Source organism: Littorina saxatilis, linkage group LG10 (genome assembly GCF_037325665.1).
Source record: "Littorina saxatilis isolate snail1 linkage group LG10, US_GU_Lsax_2.0, whole genome shotgun sequence".
In the NCBI taxonomy this organism is placed as follows: Eukaryota; Metazoa; Mollusca; class Gastropoda; order Littorinimorpha; family Littorinidae; genus Littorina; species Littorina saxatilis.
In genome coordinates, this window is record NC_090254.1 from 22914246 (window position 1) to 22930979 (window position 16734).

The 16734-nt window shown below is 39.5% G+C and overlaps 1 protein-coding gene across 1 annotated transcript; it reads right to left on the reverse strand.

Moving 5' to 3' along the window:
- Positions 1-1219: 1219 nt before the first annotated feature.
- On the reverse strand, positions 1220-14950 carry LOC138978446 (dol-P-Man:Man(5)GlcNAc(2)-PP-Dol alpha-1,3-mannosyltransferase-like). Its single transcript, XM_070351191.1, has 9 exons — positions 14794-14950; positions 13116-13215; positions 11689-11836; positions 10208-10368; positions 9606-9726; positions 7782-7987; positions 6906-6973; positions 5830-5965; positions 1220-2065 (listed from the first exon to the last, which is right to left on the reverse strand). Exons 1-9 carry the CDS (start codon positions 14942-14944, stop codon positions 1858-1860), a joined length of 1299 nt encoding a protein of 432 aa, XP_070207292.1. The 5' UTR covers positions 14945-14950; the 3' UTR covers positions 1220-1857.
- Positions 14951-16734: the final 1784 nt, after the last annotated feature.

Here is a 16734-nt window from a genome sequence, read left to right on the forward strand (position 1 = left end):
TTGTGTGAAGGGGATTTTCCGCATCTTCCGCACTTGGAGTGCTTCTCTTCTCCGTACTTCTTCCTTTGGTTATAGTCAGACGGTCTCTGTCCTTGACGATCTGATCTGACCCTGTTGACTTGGGTTTGGTTGTTGGTTGCCATGGACTGAAGCTGTTGCCTTGATTTCTCGTGAATTCTGCCCGTATCCAGACAGTCCTCCACTGTGAGGTTTCTTTTCTCCAACAATTTCTCTCTCAGTGTATCCTCTCGGATTCCCATGACCACTTGGTCCCTTATCATCCTATCCTCGTCCTTGAAGTTGCATGTTTTTGCAAGTTGTCTGAGGCACGCAAGATATGCTTCTATGCTCTCTCCTTCTTCTTGGCGACGGGAATGGAATTGGTATGATTCGTAAGCTTCATTTGTATGGCCTACGCAATGATCCTCAAACGTTTGCAACACCTTTGAGAGTTTCTTTTTGTCTTCTGCAGTGGCAAACTTGAGACCTTCATAAATTTCCATTGCATCTTCTCCTATGGTTGCAAGGAATACTGCACACTGAAACGCCGTTTCGTTTCCATCTGCGTCATTCTCTAGTGCTAGACGACTGGCAATGTAGTAATTATCCCATTGACGTCGAAACTTTTTCCAGTTAGTGGCGAGATTGCCGCTGACATCCAGTTTTGTTGGAGCGGTGACATTCGCTGTGAACTGTTTTACCGGAGCTGCTGCCATGTTGTATCCTATGCGCTACCGCCGTTCAAAAGATCGTCCTGAGCAATTTATGTGCTTCTCTTCTCGTAAGAGTTGACAAATCTGAAGAACGAAGTATCAGGGCTGATTTATCGAATTAGTAGAGATAAATCTTACTAATTTTGTTTTTCTTTTACCGAAAAAATCAACCTATAGCCGACAGGCGCAGTTTGTTACACGCAAGTTACAAAGTAGTGGCGTCCACAAAAATTTGAATCATTTATTCCGTTCGAACGGCAGGCCATTCCACTCAGTTTAGCCAAGAGGAACTGATGCCCGTCGCAAAAACAAAGTATATGAAAAGAGTACCTGTTCTGACACCATGTGGTGTTCTCTAGAGCACAACTAGGACACGAACGAAGTGGACAAACTACAAAGAGTGCGTGGCTGTTTGGGTCGGCTTTATTTGAACCCTGAGCAGGCGGAAGTGCCCGGTGACTGAATACCGAAACCGATTACAAGAATCCGATTACTCTACAAATACGACACTCAAAAGGACAGTCCCCATTTTAAAATCCAAAATCAAAAATCAGATAGACTGCCAACGTTTAAATATATTATTCAGAATCAAAAAACAAGAATGGTAAATATAACAGTAAATGTTTTGTTTGTCAATGGCGGGGATGTAGCTCAGTCGGTAGCGCGCTGGATTTGTATCCAGTTGGCCGCTGTCAGCGTGAGTTCGTCCCCACGTTCGGCGAGAGATTTATTTCTCAGAGTCAACTTTGTGTGCAGACTCTCCTCGGTGTCCGAACACCCCCGTGTGTACACGCAAGCACAAGACCAAGTGCGCACGAAAAAGATCCTGTAATCCATGTCAGAGTTCGGTGGGTTATAGAAACACGAAAATACCCAGCATGCTTCCTCCGAAAACGGCGTATGGCTGCCTAAATGGCGGGGTAAAAAACGGTCATACACGTAAAATTCCACTCGTGCAAAAAACACGAGTGTACGTGGGAGTTTCAGCCCACGAACGCAGAAGAAGAAGAAGAAGTTTGTCAATAATAAACATTCCAATTACCTACCATTGTTGTTTTTCGACTTTGTTCCTCTTTTTGAAAACAAAATCATGCATGCAATGAACGCAAACATCTCTCAAACACGCATATTTCTCCCCCTGGCTTTACTTCATTTTCTTTGCCCCTGTATGATCTTCCTTGCACCCTTTGTCCTTGCACCCTTTGGCCAGAGTTATCTTCTCCATGCTGAAGTAAGGGCTGAACCACAGAGCAAGTAGCAGCACGCCGTGACACAGATGTAAAATGCCGCTGCTCTCCATCGTAGAGGGATAAGTGTTCCAGCTAAGCTCTAGCAGACCCAGAATTAGAACTCTGCAACAGGGGGGAAACATTTTTATAACATTTATTCCTCTGAAGACTGAGTGCGTCTGCCTATGTAAGGTGGAGTCATTGAAAAAACGGTTGTACACATCATCTTTCCATTCGGATGACAGAGTTACCTCTCTGTACCAAGTGAACCTGGGAGTGTTACATACAATAACGACAATAACAGAAACATATTTACAACATATTCATTGTATGACTCTTCTGTTTGAAATGTTTCATCTGTTTGATTACATTTTTTATTTATTTATTTAGTGTGTGTGCTTGTTTTGCTCCTTAAAGGTAATGATTTTGTTGAATCATTGGGCAATGTTACGAGAACAAATTCTCAAGAAAAAAAGCCAACAACTTGCATAAGAAACAGTCAAGTAATACAAAATAAAGCAAAAAATAGTGAAATACAAAAGAAACTAATGGGTGAAAAGCAAGGACAGCTGGTTTCTTGGATAATATTATGAGTTATTTCTAATATGCTGACTGTTAGCAACTGATAACAGACATGTCGAGAAAATGGATTATCAGCCATGAGACATGTCTGTTATCGACCAAAACAAATTTCGAAGCGACCCCGCGATTTAGACGGAACAGCCGCAATGGAAACTGGGTCGCTCGTATCTGATTATGCCTGTGAGTCAAAGCATTCTCGTGATCTGGGTCAGCCAATCAGAGTCACTCACCTGACGAGATGAATAATCACATGTCAAATGCGATCACACAACAATCTCACAAGATAAACCATGTTGAACATGCGTTTCAGTTGCTTCGATATCTCTTGTCCATCTGAGAGCAACAGATTTAGAAACAACACCAGAGAGAAAGGAAATGACGTAAAGATATATTGGACAAAAATTACATGACGCAATTTCTTGGGGGCCCGGGTAGCTCAGGTGGTAGAGCACTGGACTTGTGATCGAGAGGTCGCTGGTTCGAATCCGGGCCGGGACGGACACGGGTCAACTTTATGTGCAGACCCAGAGACGGTATCCATCTCCTACCCCCGTGTCACCACAATGGCACGTTAAAGATCTTGGTCATTCTACCATAAGTGCAGATGGCTGATACCACCTAAACACGCAAACATCAAAAAGCCGTGAGGGCGTAAAACTCGAATCGTATAAACCAATTCATGTCCAATATAGGCAATTAAGACCTGACGGACAATAAGCCCCTTAAAATTTACGCAATTTCGCTTGAATCGTCAGAACTTGGAAAATGGCATTTTGAAGTGAGTGGGTCGGCATCATAGATATAATAGTCTATATATCTATTGTCGGCATTGCAAACGCAGAGGGTGGGTGGTGCCTCGTCGTTCTGTAAAGCGCCCACTGACAAAACTGGCTTTTCTGTACTTTTAGATAAAGAGTGCAGTAACTGACAGCATTTGAAGTGTAATTTTGTAGAATAAGTCACGCTGATATTGTTAGTTCTAATGTTTACTTTCTTGTTAATTTTTAGCGTGATTAACAAAAAGAGTCCCTGTCTGAACGTTATAACATTTAGAGGGTCACCTAGAATCAGTCCTGATTGGTCTAAAAGCCATATGGTGCAATGGAATGGTAATAAAAGGTATTGTCATCATTCTCACCAGTTTTCATTCACAAACACCTGGGAAATAAATCTCATGTTCCCCATGCAATAACTCAAGGTGGTGAATGGGTTTGAGCTTTCAGGTGAAACGTGGATTGTCAAAGTAAAAGCCAATCAGGCTGATTGTTTGATGTGTGGAACCATCGCGGCTTTGGATTTGTGTTTCCGAGGACAACGATTGTAAGCATTCACTCTTAAAGACCCAATCAATGTTGATAATTACCGCGGCGACTCATGGTCAATTTGCAACTTATCTCTGTAATCGCAAAATCCACAACGAAAAGTCATAAACACTTAAAAGAAAAGAAATATGCTCAACATTTACTGAACTCACAGGTATGATCGCAGCTCTGTACATTTTCAGACTAGAAGAAAAGCGTCAACAAGCTACGTTTGATGTCACATACAAGTTTGACGTGTTATCTCGTGCTACTGTGACGATGCTTTGTGGCCCGGAGTTGGATTCTAAAAATTCGTCTCCCTGTGGGTTATTGTGCATTTTGTTGCACAACCAAAATGATGACAAAAACGATGTTTGGTGGCATATCGCCTTTTGTATCATATTTATCAACCGCGGCCTTCGGCCTTGGTCGATAAAGATGAAACAAAAGACGATATGGTCCCCTTGGACCAACAAAAAAGCTGGTCTGTCAACATGCCACCAAACATCTTATAATATACCAATAACTACACACTTGAACTAACTGGTCGGGTTTTTGCACTGACCATATTCAACATTAAAGGCACAGTAAGCCTCCCGTAAACCATCACAGAGCTCCCCGAGCGTCTAAATACAGTACAAGCATACTTCCATTTGAACGCTCACCGAACGGGAACATCCTGGCTGCTTTCTGTCGAGCGTGAGACATTTTCCAAGAATTTATTTTCGTAGACTTGTTCCGTTAACAACAACGGCGCCTCGTTTTTGCGCTAGACCTAACTTTTAAAATCTAAATAATAAATTGACAGCTTGTTACACAAACATTCTTTAATCATAAAAGAATTCGTTTTTCATCAAGACAAGATCAGAACAATTCGAAGTTGTGAAAGTTTAAAAAAAGAAAAGCCCGGAAGCAGGGTCACGCAAGGGTCGTAGCAGACGACGGCCGGTTTATCAGTGCAAATCGCCGTTCCTCTCAACAGTCAAAAGCTATCGCTAGAGTTCTTGTGAACCACAGCCGTTGTTTCGTGCATAAAAAAACGTGCTATTGTAGATAAGCTCACGTCGAGTCGCATTCAAATGACTAACTATGACGACTGCATTGTGAAAAGGGAAAACTGGATCACACGGGTTCACGATGGCTCAGGGGTAAGATAAACCACGCAAAAATAAATTCTTTGAAAATTGTTCGCTCTTTACGGAGGGCACCTAGGATGTTCTCAATTGGTGAGTGTTTAAATGAAAGGGTGTTTGTACTGTGTGTAAAAGCCTGACCGTATCTGTGATGGTTTACGGGAGGCTTACTCTGCCTTTAAGAAACCAGTGCAAGGGAAATAATCCAATATTATTTAGCACAAATGTGTAGTCTCCCTTTACTTTTGAGATCCTGCTCTTTCTGCATGCAATGATATCAGAGCTATGCAACATTAACATTTGCGACAGCACTAAACATCCAACCTCACTCTTTTTAAGACCATTAGCAACAGTACATGTACTGTAGCGCTATAACTCACAATCTAAAAAAAATGTTAATGCCAAAACAGCTTTTAGCTAAATTCATTTGACATTTACCCCCGTCTTAAGACTCCCTCCTTGGTAAGACCTAAGATTTGTAGAAGTCTTAAAGGGGAGGGGGGGGGGGGGGGATCCACTGTGCCACTGTACGTGTGTGGGGGAGGGAGATGGAAGTATTGGTTTCCAAGGTTAAGGATTGTAGGCGCTATGGCATAAATGTTGCCAAAATGCAGTCTGCCTGAGACAGAGTACTAACAACACAATGAGCGCTTCTGGGGTGATAACGCGAGACAACTCATGCGATCTTGCCGCGAGGTGGCGCCAGTTACCAGCCGAAAGAAAGAAGGGGCATAACCTCACCAGAACCGACCATTGTCTGTTTACCGTATAAAATGCACGACTTGCACACGAACCAAACCGATATGCTATTTGGGACCAATGCAAGTTCAAGAGGAGGGTGTTCGAAGAGGGGCAGAAAAGGAGGACTCACCTGACGACGACAGGCAGGGTGGTACACCACAGCAAGAGATGTAGACTGTGGAAGTACCACACGTAGAACTGGTAGTGCAGTGAGCGACTGAAGCACATGCCAATGAAATTTGCCGTGAACAACGGAAGTAGAATTTGTATGCAATGTTAAGGAGCGTAAACACAATGGCACATAATTGTCACCTGTCACAAAAACGCTTTGTATATAGATATATATATATCTGTGTATAAAGGGGGTGGGGGCTAGAGAAATCATAACCCAGAACTTTATTACGAATAAGGATAAAGGTTTCAGGCTTAGCGTTATCTTCCAACCTGTCCTTTTAAAGGTGGTCGTCTACATTTTTGCTTTTTTTCAATAATCTTATGGTTAGATTTCGCTAAAAAGTTATGTCAGATGATGAATGAACCATGGGGAAAAAAGTTATAGAAAAAAAATATATGTAAAAAAAGATTTTATTTTTGGGTAGCGTGACTCACGCTTCCAATAATTATTTTGTTTTCTGTTTGCTGAGAACATGTGCTTTGCCTAAAAATACTGACCAATCAAATTCATGTCACTATACTTATAGCCACGCCCAAACAAGTGCAGCAACAGTTTGACACTGGAGCGCTGTCCACGCTTTTTTTTGAACGCACAAAATGCACGGGATTTGAGAGGAGTTTTGCGATTGGCATTTTCCAAATAAGGATATCCTACTATGAATACTACGCTGGAATACTGCAATGAATTTTCAAACGGCTACATTGGCTTCGTCTTTCCTGATCGAAAGGGGGTGTATTGTTGATATTTGTAGATAATAGACTCTGCATTTTAATGGTCAAATGGCGATTTCGGTATAAAAATGTAGACAGGGACCTTTAACATGAACAGAAGATAATCATAAACATAATAAGCAAAAGACTGCACATGCACACACACGCATAACACACAAACACACAGGGATTGGAAGGGAGCCCCCCCCTCCCCCATCCCCCTCAAACCTGCCCACTATGCATGTGAAATCAAACATAATATGATAATGAACTAAAATATAAAGCAATAAGATCCAAACTATTGCAATGCTGAAAGGATATGAATTGGATGCAGGTTCTTGAAGTTCAAAGGCTTCATCCACAAAGACAGCTTCACTCCAGGATATAATCTGCAACATCCCCAGAAACAAGATAAAACATTCATCCTTGTACTCCGAAAAGTGATTGACACCAACCTGCAGTGCTGGTGATCCTTAGCACTCATAATATTTTTTTTTAATTTCAAATGTCACGATGTTAATATAATTTATTTCTACAAGAGTTCCAGTGGTTTCTTTTTCAGACAAATGATTACGACTTTACCTGCTTTTGACAGAAAAAGACAATTGCTTTGTACTTAAAACCATAACGTAAAACAAAATACTAAAAATCAGTTGGTGTTTGATTGTTTGTTCTTAAAGGCACAGTGCAGCTCACAGCCTTTGTTTTGCGTTTTTGTTGCAGCTGAGTGCATTTACAGTTCAAAAATCCTCCTATGGTAGTAAAACAAACCCAAAACTACCCAACGACAACATCTGTGAAGCTCGACAGTTTCTTGTTCACGCGAGTGCATAAATTAACCTAGTTATTACGTGGTGTTTGGTCGGAGTTCGATTCAACTGAGTGATTCCGGCCTCCATTTTGTTTTACACAAACTCATGATGACGTCTAATATAGTTTGCTCAGGGACATGTCTTTTTGTGCATGATGTGGTGATCTACCCGATCTAAATTTAGATCCAAAAATAGGTCCAGATCAGCCGGGTCCGAGTGCGAAATTAATTCGTAAAAAAATCGCAGTTCTTGACTCTTTGGGTGCAAGTCAATGAAACATAGTAGTTCTTCTAACGGATAGCTGCCTGAGGTACGACTAAAAGCCCCAGGGGCTCCGTGCACCTGGATTTGACAAGTTCAGTACCTTTAATATCCGCCTTCTTACTTTTTCCACTTGAAGAAGCAGAAGAGGAGAAGGGCAGTTAGATGACAGGCAAGCAGACCAATCTGAAAGCTTCTGTTGAGGAAAATGTCTTCAGGCAGCAGTCTCCAGTTGACCGTCCACTTGTAGAAAAACTGGCGTCCAAGGTCAAAAGATCGCACCATGTAGCCTTTAGGGTTCACTAGCAGGAATGGCAGAGCTAGAAGCAACTGAAAAAAAATTGCAATACATGTACAATGTACAATTATTGAAACAAAATAAATAAATAAGTTTAAAAAAAATAGGGTTCACATGCAGAGAATCGTACTGTGGAAAAAAATTGCTTTACATGTAAAATTACTGAAAACAAATAATTAAATAAGTTTAAAAAAATAGGGTTCGCTAGCAAGGATGGTACAGTGCATGAAGCAACTGAAATAAAATTGCTTTACATGTACAATTACTAAAACAAGATAAACATATAAGTAACATAATACATTTAAAAAAAGGCGTTCGCTAGCAGGGATTGTACAGTGCATAATAGTGACTGAAACAAAATTGCTTAAGATTTACAATTACTGAAACAAAATTGCTTAACATTTACAATTACTGAAACAAAATTGCTTAAGATTTACAATTATTGAAACAAAATAAATAAATAAGTTTAAAAAAAATAGGGTTCACATGCAGAGAATCGTACAGTGCAAGAAGCAACTGCGTGAACTGGAAAAAAATTGCTTTACATGTAAAATTACTGAAAAAAATAATTAAATAAGTTTAAAAAAAATAGGGTTCGCTAGCAAGGATGGTACAGTGCATGAAGCAACTGAAATAAAATTGCTTTTCATGTACAATTACTAAAACAAGATAAACATATAAGTAACATAATACATTTAAAAAAAGGCGTTCGCTAGCAGGGATTGTACAGTGCATATAGTGACTGAAACAAAATTGCTTAAGATTTACAATTACTGAAACAAAATAAATAAATAAGTACAAAATTAAAAAAATGGCGTTCGCTAGCTGGGTAAGTGAGACAGTGACAAAAGGTCAGGTGTCATGTCTACTGTCCCGAATGACACACGATTGCTGACATTTCACCATTGCCAACAGAATAAACAAATAAGAAATAGGTAGAAAATGAATGTGAAAACTGACTTTAATTGTTGATCAGTATTTTCTATACCACTAACAAATAATCTACTTGCACATAGCTGTTTGGCAAATGTATGTTGCATGGGACACACTGACATGAAAGTGGAAGATGTTTTTCCCTCTAGAGAAACTACATATCAAGTTACACTTTTTGTGCTCTTCCATTCCAGTTGGCAATCAATTGTTAACGCATGTTATTAGAAAAAATAGAACGAAAACAGATTAGATAGAATGAAAAATGTACTGGTGATGTCATTTGGGACATACTGACATGAAAACGTCACCTTTTGGCATTGTCTCAAGTACACTGCATGAAGCAACTGAAACAAATGTGCAAAATAAACTAAAATAAACCAACAACTTACAACTGAAACAAAATTGCAATACATGTACAATTACTTAAACAAATGAGTAACTACAAAATTGGGTTCGCTAGCAAGGGTATAGAGCAGTGTATGAAGAAACAAAAACAAAATTGCACAATAAACTGAAATAATCCAACAACTTACAAGTAAAAAACAAAGGTGTAATAAACAAAAGACGAAAGATCTATACTATACCTGTCATAAAAAGCTAGGCAGATAATTATGTTTAAGTGTAGATCTTTGTTAGGGAGTCCATTGAAACAGTTCTCCAAGTTCAAAGGCGTCAATGGTTTCACTTTTCGACAGACTGAAAGATAGACTTTTTTACCTGTGGAAGAGCGCAAATTGTCAGGTGCAGTATCGTGCCCAGTGTGCCCTGTGTAATCATCAACAGAAACAGCAAGGCAGGTGCAAACAGCAACAGGTTCATCTTCACTGATACTCCAAGACTGCACACAAGTAAGATAAGGTAGGTCAGGTATTTTTGTCCTGTGAGGCTACCCTCATGGACAATGGGTGTTGCTTTATTCCTTTGGGAAAGCAAGCTGCCATACAAAACGGCACGACCAAGGGACTTTTTCTTTTTTTGCAAAGACATGCATAAAACAAGTTTAATAAGAATGGTCAAAACCACAGTGCAACATTTACGGGAAACAGCTGGGTGGGAGAACCCCCTTGGATTCAAGATTTTCTGAGGAAAGCGAGAACAAATGTGGGACAGAGATATAAAATGTGGTAATTAGATTGTGTGTGTGTGTTCTAGCTGCTTGGCGTTTACTGATAGCAATTTCCCTGAAGAATATATTTTTCACTTTCATTCATTTTCTGCCATTTTTGTTTTTTCAAGCATCATTTAAAACAAATGTCTCCGCACATTTTTGTAAACCTGATAGTTTTTAAAGACACTGAGACAGTGAGAAGCACACTGACCTGAAGAGCAAACAGCCAATGGACCAGCGGTCGTTGATAAAGCACAGGATGGACAGGTAGAGAAACAACATGGCCACAGGGTCGTTGAAGAGCCGCAGAATGTAAATGGAGTGGATACGATACGATGCACAGCACATGAAGAAAAAGACATATGGCGGAACCTGAAACAGCAGAAATTAAGACAGATCAAAGAATGTTCGCATGCCAGAAAATATTTACAGTCCAACCTGCCTCTGACACCATGCCTAAAAGCAAATGCCTGCACACACAGATCAGTGTCTCCGAAAGGATCCTAGATAATATTTGTTTATGTGTAATTCACCTTTCCATAGCTGCGGCCCTACATGCCAACCGGCAAAACGGGCAGTAAGTAAGTACCTTTCCATAGCGACCACCTGCCCATAGTGACTACTTTTGGTCGTTTGCTTGGATGGTCATTATAGACAGCTTCGACTGACCAGAATAGTTGACCAGCAGAATATTAACAGCTATTTTGTTTTCAGCATAGCAATAGGGCCCGATATTTAGACGAGACAAGTATAATGCCGACGAGTCGAAGACGAGTTGCATTATACTTGTTCGAGTCTAAATATCGGACCCTATTGCTACGATGAAAACACAATAGCGTTTATATAGCTATTCTGACATTAAATTCTGTGTTAAAATCATGTTTTTGTCAGCAACACGTACCAGAATGGTCCATGTCGTTGATTGCAGACGACGGTTCCCTTTTCGCATGAAGCCACGGAAATAACCAAACATTGAAAAACCCACGGACATGTATTATGGAGAAAACTCGAGATAACCGGATGTTTAGCATTGTCAATATGCTAGGAATCATATGACATCATGACGTATCATGCTTGCCTACGTATATTGTATGTTCGAAAGTCTGACTTCTGTTGGAAATTCGCGTGGTGAAGACTGCGGTAAATCTGTAGATGATAAGAGAACAAGGATTGTCTCAGAAGAAACGACTAAATGTTTCAGACCGGTAACTTCATTTCAACATTGCACTATACAATGGACGTTCTATGTGACAGGAGAGTTTGCTGATTTTGTGTTAAACATTGGAGAGATCGTCTGCTAGAATCAGAGATAGGTCGCTTCAGATTGCAGCTTCTGGAAATGTGCAAGGTTTGTTGCCTGTTAAAGAACTGGATTTTACACGTAATGTATGTCATGTACAGTAAGCAACAACAAAAACGCACACAAAGCAAATGGCATCGTCTGTCGACTAGTCACAGAAACAAACCTGGCGAGGTATGCGTGTACTTTATACACGTGGAAGAAACCGGAACCATGCGTCTTTGTTATTGACAATATGCTTTTGGATATTGAGAAAAATGGCCGACTTCCTTAGCATTATGCTTTGATGATCGGAAGAGACCATCCAATCACAGCCCCCGAATTCCCCCACGTGTTCATTAGAATAGCTATATTATATATATATATTAAAAAGCAATCTCAAGCAAGTGTACCTTTCTGGTTTGGCGATAGATCTGGAAGACGACACAAATGTTGATGAGGTATAGGGCAGCAAAGATGTACTGTGCCAAGCGAATGTTTGAACCATGTTGTGTAACATAGTACAGTCCCATGAAGATGTACACAAAACCTGCTGGATACCTGAAGCACAAATGTTATAAATGTATACCTGAATACATAGTCATTTACATTAGGCCCCCCAAAAAAATAGGTCTGTTTACGGTAACATAGGCCAAAAAAATAGGGTCGGTAGGTCGGGGTTTTTTTTCTTTTTTTTCTCCCCAAAAACCATATTTTTACGTTATTTTGCCAAAAAAACAAGATTTTTTTTTTTCCCCCCCCAAATGCCAAAAAAAAAAGTCTAGGGTCGCGCGAAAAAACTAGGGTCGGTCGGGTTACCGTAAACAGACCTATTTTTTTTGGGGCCTTATCAAAGCATACACATTATGAAATCTCAACAATTTCAATCATGAGAAGAACTTTGTGCGTAGTGTTGTTGTTGTTTTCATCAACAAAAGGCATTCAAAACACTTTACGCATACAGTAGCTTCTCCGTCCTACAGTATGATATTGCAATCAACTATAAACTATGTATTTGAAACATTTATCAAAAGAAATGTTGAGAAAGTTTTGCTGCGACACAGACGTTTTTCAATTGCGAAGAGCGACTGCATTGTAAGCTATCAGTATCAGAGATAGATCTGCGGCAAGCAAATATTTTGTGATCAGCAATGACACACAGACACACACAAGTACACACACACACAAACTCTCTCTCATTCTTGAGAGAACAAAAAAAGTTCAATTCAACTCTATTTCTCTCTCTTCTTGTTGTTGGGTGTTTTTTGTGTGTGTGGTTAATTTCTTCTTCTCTTCTTTATTGTTGTCTTTCTTACTTTCTCCCCATTATTTTTATTTCATTTTATATTCTGGATGCATTTAGCATGTTTTTTTCATATATTATTTCTTTCCATTTGTATGCTACATCAGTGAATATTATGTTTAGTATAAAATGTGTGTAAGGACAGGTTGTTAGTGTTACTATGTTAGACAAGGCAATGTGCCTTAAACGTTTATCCTTAATAATAATAATAATAATAATAAGAACATTTATATAGCGCTAAATCAAAAACTTTCGTTAAAAAGGCTTGCTCTAAGCGCTTGACATCTAAACTAAAACGTCATTCACACTCTTTACAATGATGTACAAGAACTTCATGTCACACTCTTTCATTCAGTATAGCACCATTCACACAGTTGTTATTCTGTACAAGACAATAAGTTAGTCTAACATTTAGAATGTTCATAAGATGAAAACAAGAGAAAACCAGACTGATTAAAACAACTGCTTAGTGCTAACAAAGCATGAATTGTAAAATAAAGTTTGTTCGATCTTTTTCTATCTCAGACACAGACTTACACCAGAGGTCCCGTGTCTCCCTTCAGCTCCATGTAGTCGTACGTTCCATTCACAACCCCCTCCACCTCCTGCATGTAGGCCACCCAGTCAATCTCTGTGTCTGCAACAAGTTCAACCAACAATCTCAACCATCGTCCTCTTCAGTTTCAAAAAGAAATATTATGTGTAGCAAGTATACACGAAACATGCGCCAGAGATGTATGAATGCTATTTTTGTTTTTATCACACAGCAAGCTGCTTTCCTCGTGTATTTTTTATGTTCATTCATGTATTGTACACTTGGCAATAAATTATCTATCTATCTATCTAACATGTAAACTTTTGATGTGCACCCGTCTGTGGGTGGCCGACTCCATTTCTGCTGTAAGGTTTCTGATCAGTGATTCAAAAGGTTCGCTGATGATTGATGAATCAAATATATTGAACTATACATGATATATGACAGTAATACTGATACTCCCAGTCCCACATCCAAAGTCAGGACACATGGAAATGATTTCACCAATTGATTACTTTTTATACTAAAAAAAATAAAAATGTGCCCACAGCTCTTTCTGTATTCAGTATTGTACCAAATTTATGCAGGTCTCAATAATCCGGAGTATGCTAAATGACATTGAAATAAGCATTCAGTGATGTCCTGTGCATGTTAGCCTCTACCCATCAGACACACAGTTCAAACACATGCAGCTGTAGATGGGATGTCAGCCGGGCTTCTGCCAAAATAAAGTCCAGGCTGAATGTTTCCCCACCAATTTCAAAAGGTACAATATCTACTTCTAGTGGGAGAAAAGCATGTAAAATTGTAAAGAACTTGCAATTGAACTTTTAAAATGGAAGCAGATTTGTGATGAAATTCGATAGATTTCAGTTTTTACCCCAACATTCGATCTATTCCAAAACGCACCAAGTGCTTATGTCCCTCGTAATTGAATGAGAAAAAAAAGATTTTGCGGTAAACTTGAACTTGAAACATGCAGCTATCGGGAGGATGTCAGCCAAAATCAACTTCAGACTGAATGTTTCTCCGCCAATTTCAAGCGCCGAAGCGGTACAATTAATTATCTTGACTTGGCGTCTTGAGGGAGAAAAGCATGTCAAGATCTTGCAACTGAAGCAAATTTGTGATGTAATTCAATCGATTTTACCCCGAATTTGATTTAATCGAAAACTTACCGAGGGGTTACGTCCCTTGAATAAGAAAATAAACATTTTGCGTTGTTCAGCTCATTTCAAAGTCAAAATACCATTTCTCATCACAAATTAGAATCCAAGGGGGAAATACATGGTCCAAAGTTCGATCAGCAGCACTTTGGAGGGGAGGGGAATAGTCAGTATTAAGTTTGTGTGAGATAAACAAAGCCGGCTGACGTCCTCCCTAAAGCTGCAAGTGAACTTGAAGCAAATTTCAAAGTCAAAACAAAAATAAATTCTCACAAATTAAGACTCCATGAGTGGAATACGGGGTCCAGATTTCGACCAGCAGCACTTTGGAGGGGAATGAGAGGACAGTCAGTATGAAGTTTAAGTAAGAACAGCACTTTCGAGGGGAGGGGGGGGGGGGGGGGGGTAGTCAGTATGAAGTTTATGTAAGAAAAACAAAGCCGATTAGTCGGATTACACCGGCTGACGTTCTACCTGTTGCAAACCGGGCGCCGAAACGACTGAAAATACTCACACTTGATTTTCCAGATGACGAAAATGCTCACGGCAAGCTCAGCTATGAAAAGCAATAAAAGTGCAGGCAGAGAATGCATGGGATCAAAAATAAACCGCATCCAATATGACGGGGATAATTTTTCCCGTATTTTCTTCGTGGCCGCTGCCATCTTGGATCTTAGCACAGGGGAGATAAATCCGAAATAAAAGATGAAATGTCATTTCTGGAGTTACGGATCCTTTTGCCGCTCGTGGATGGCCCACAGGCGGAAGGTATCGTCCACTGGACTACTACACTATCACAGAAAGTAGTAGTCCCGTGGACGATACCTTCCGCCTGTGAATGGCCCGGAGGAGGGGGGTGGAGCCTTCCCGCTGCTTTCTCGGCCTATCGCACCCACATGTATGTATTCAAAAATACTGATAATATAAACGAAAATAAATAAAACATCAATCATTTACAATCAATAAAGGACACATGATGGATACTGATTTATGTCGGAAGGTCAGTGTGGGGTACGGACTAGATAGCGCGGCATGCACGGATGTGTGAATTACTATACGTTAAAGTTCAGAGTGTGGTTTAATGTGTGATGTAGTATCTGTGTATACGAGCCAAAATGTGGTTGTCCTACGTACATTCAGATAATAAAGTCGAATTCAACTGGATTGAAAAACCTCAAGCAAAAAAGCCAAGCAACCCGGCTGTGGTAAAACCGGCCGCGGGCTACGCCGCTATGCAAGTCACGTATTGGAAAAGGAAGCAAAACTAACTGAATATAATCATATAGATTGACAGTTCATTTATGTTTAAAGTAATCAGGCATTGTTCTATATTAGTCACTAAGCAGCTTGTTGAATGATCTACTATGATCTAATACAAAATATGTTTAATTATGCCTCTGAGAAAAACACACCATAGTGTCATATCATAGTATTTCAGTTCAGCATAATTTGAGAAAAAGTAGGAAACTAACTCCACTATGCATGGGTCTTTCCCTTTTGTCTTGTTATTTCGACGTTGAATCCCAAACTGATCATGACACGCCAGAATAATCAACACGACGATTGTGACAGCAAACTGAATGCATGAAGAAGGTGACCTTGGCAAGCCGCGATCGGGATCTTACACACAAGAAGCCCTTGAACGGTAAGTGTTTTTTGAAATGCAAAGTGTATGTGTAAACAGCTCAGATCATGGGTCAATAACGTGTTACACAGATGGTCAAAATTAAAGTACAAGATATTGCACTGGAAGTGGAACTACACTGTTGCTTAGTGTCTGTATGAAGCTACAAGGTGAAAATAGAAAAAGAAAAACACGATTCTTGACTTTGATGGGCTTTTTCTGCTCGTAAGCACACATTCTTCTACTCATCACAGTATGCCCCATTATTGAGTTTAAAACACCAATTAAATTTGTTTTTAATAAAACTCACAATTTTACAATAAGAATTTAGAGACCTGAATCAATTAGGTATATCCTACTTAGTTTGACTTTTGCAAAACTAAGTAATTACACATTTAATTGAATCAGTCAGACAGACGGAGACATAGAGAGACAGACAGAGGGCAAACAGAAATCTGAGAAAGAAACCCCTTTAAAAGTGTTACCATGTTTGAAATGAAACATCGCAAGGTGAAGCCATAATTCATCACCTTTCAGTATGACGTCATGAGCGTGTTCCACACTTGAAATGACGTGTTTTTATCATGTTGTCAGCTGCACGGAGCTTGGAAGTATAATTTCCATTCAACGATCCGAGTTTGTTAAGTTTTAGCCTATTTTCAACGTCAAACACCATGAAACTATATATATTTGGAATCAGAAAATGGTAAGGAATAGATAGAAGTTGTTTTTAAGTGTCTTTTTTCATAAATAAAGATAGTGGTTATTTATCGGTTTTCTTCATTTTTAAGCATAATTATCAATACAAAACAACAAAACTATATAGTTTTA

Coding starts and splice junctions, on each gene's coding strand:
- LOC138978446 (XM_070351191.1), bottom strand. CDS start 14,944: ATGGCAGCGGCCACGAAGAAAATACGGGAAAAATTATCCCCGTCATAT. Junction 10,369..11,688: donor TCTATCGCCAAACCAGAAAG/GTACACTTGCTT, acceptor CTGCTGTTTCAG/GTTCCGCCATATGTCTTTTT. Junction 6,974..7,781: donor TGCTTCTTCAAGTGGAAAAA/GTAAGAAGGCGG, acceptor GGGATGTTGCAG/ATTATATCCTGGAGTGAAGC.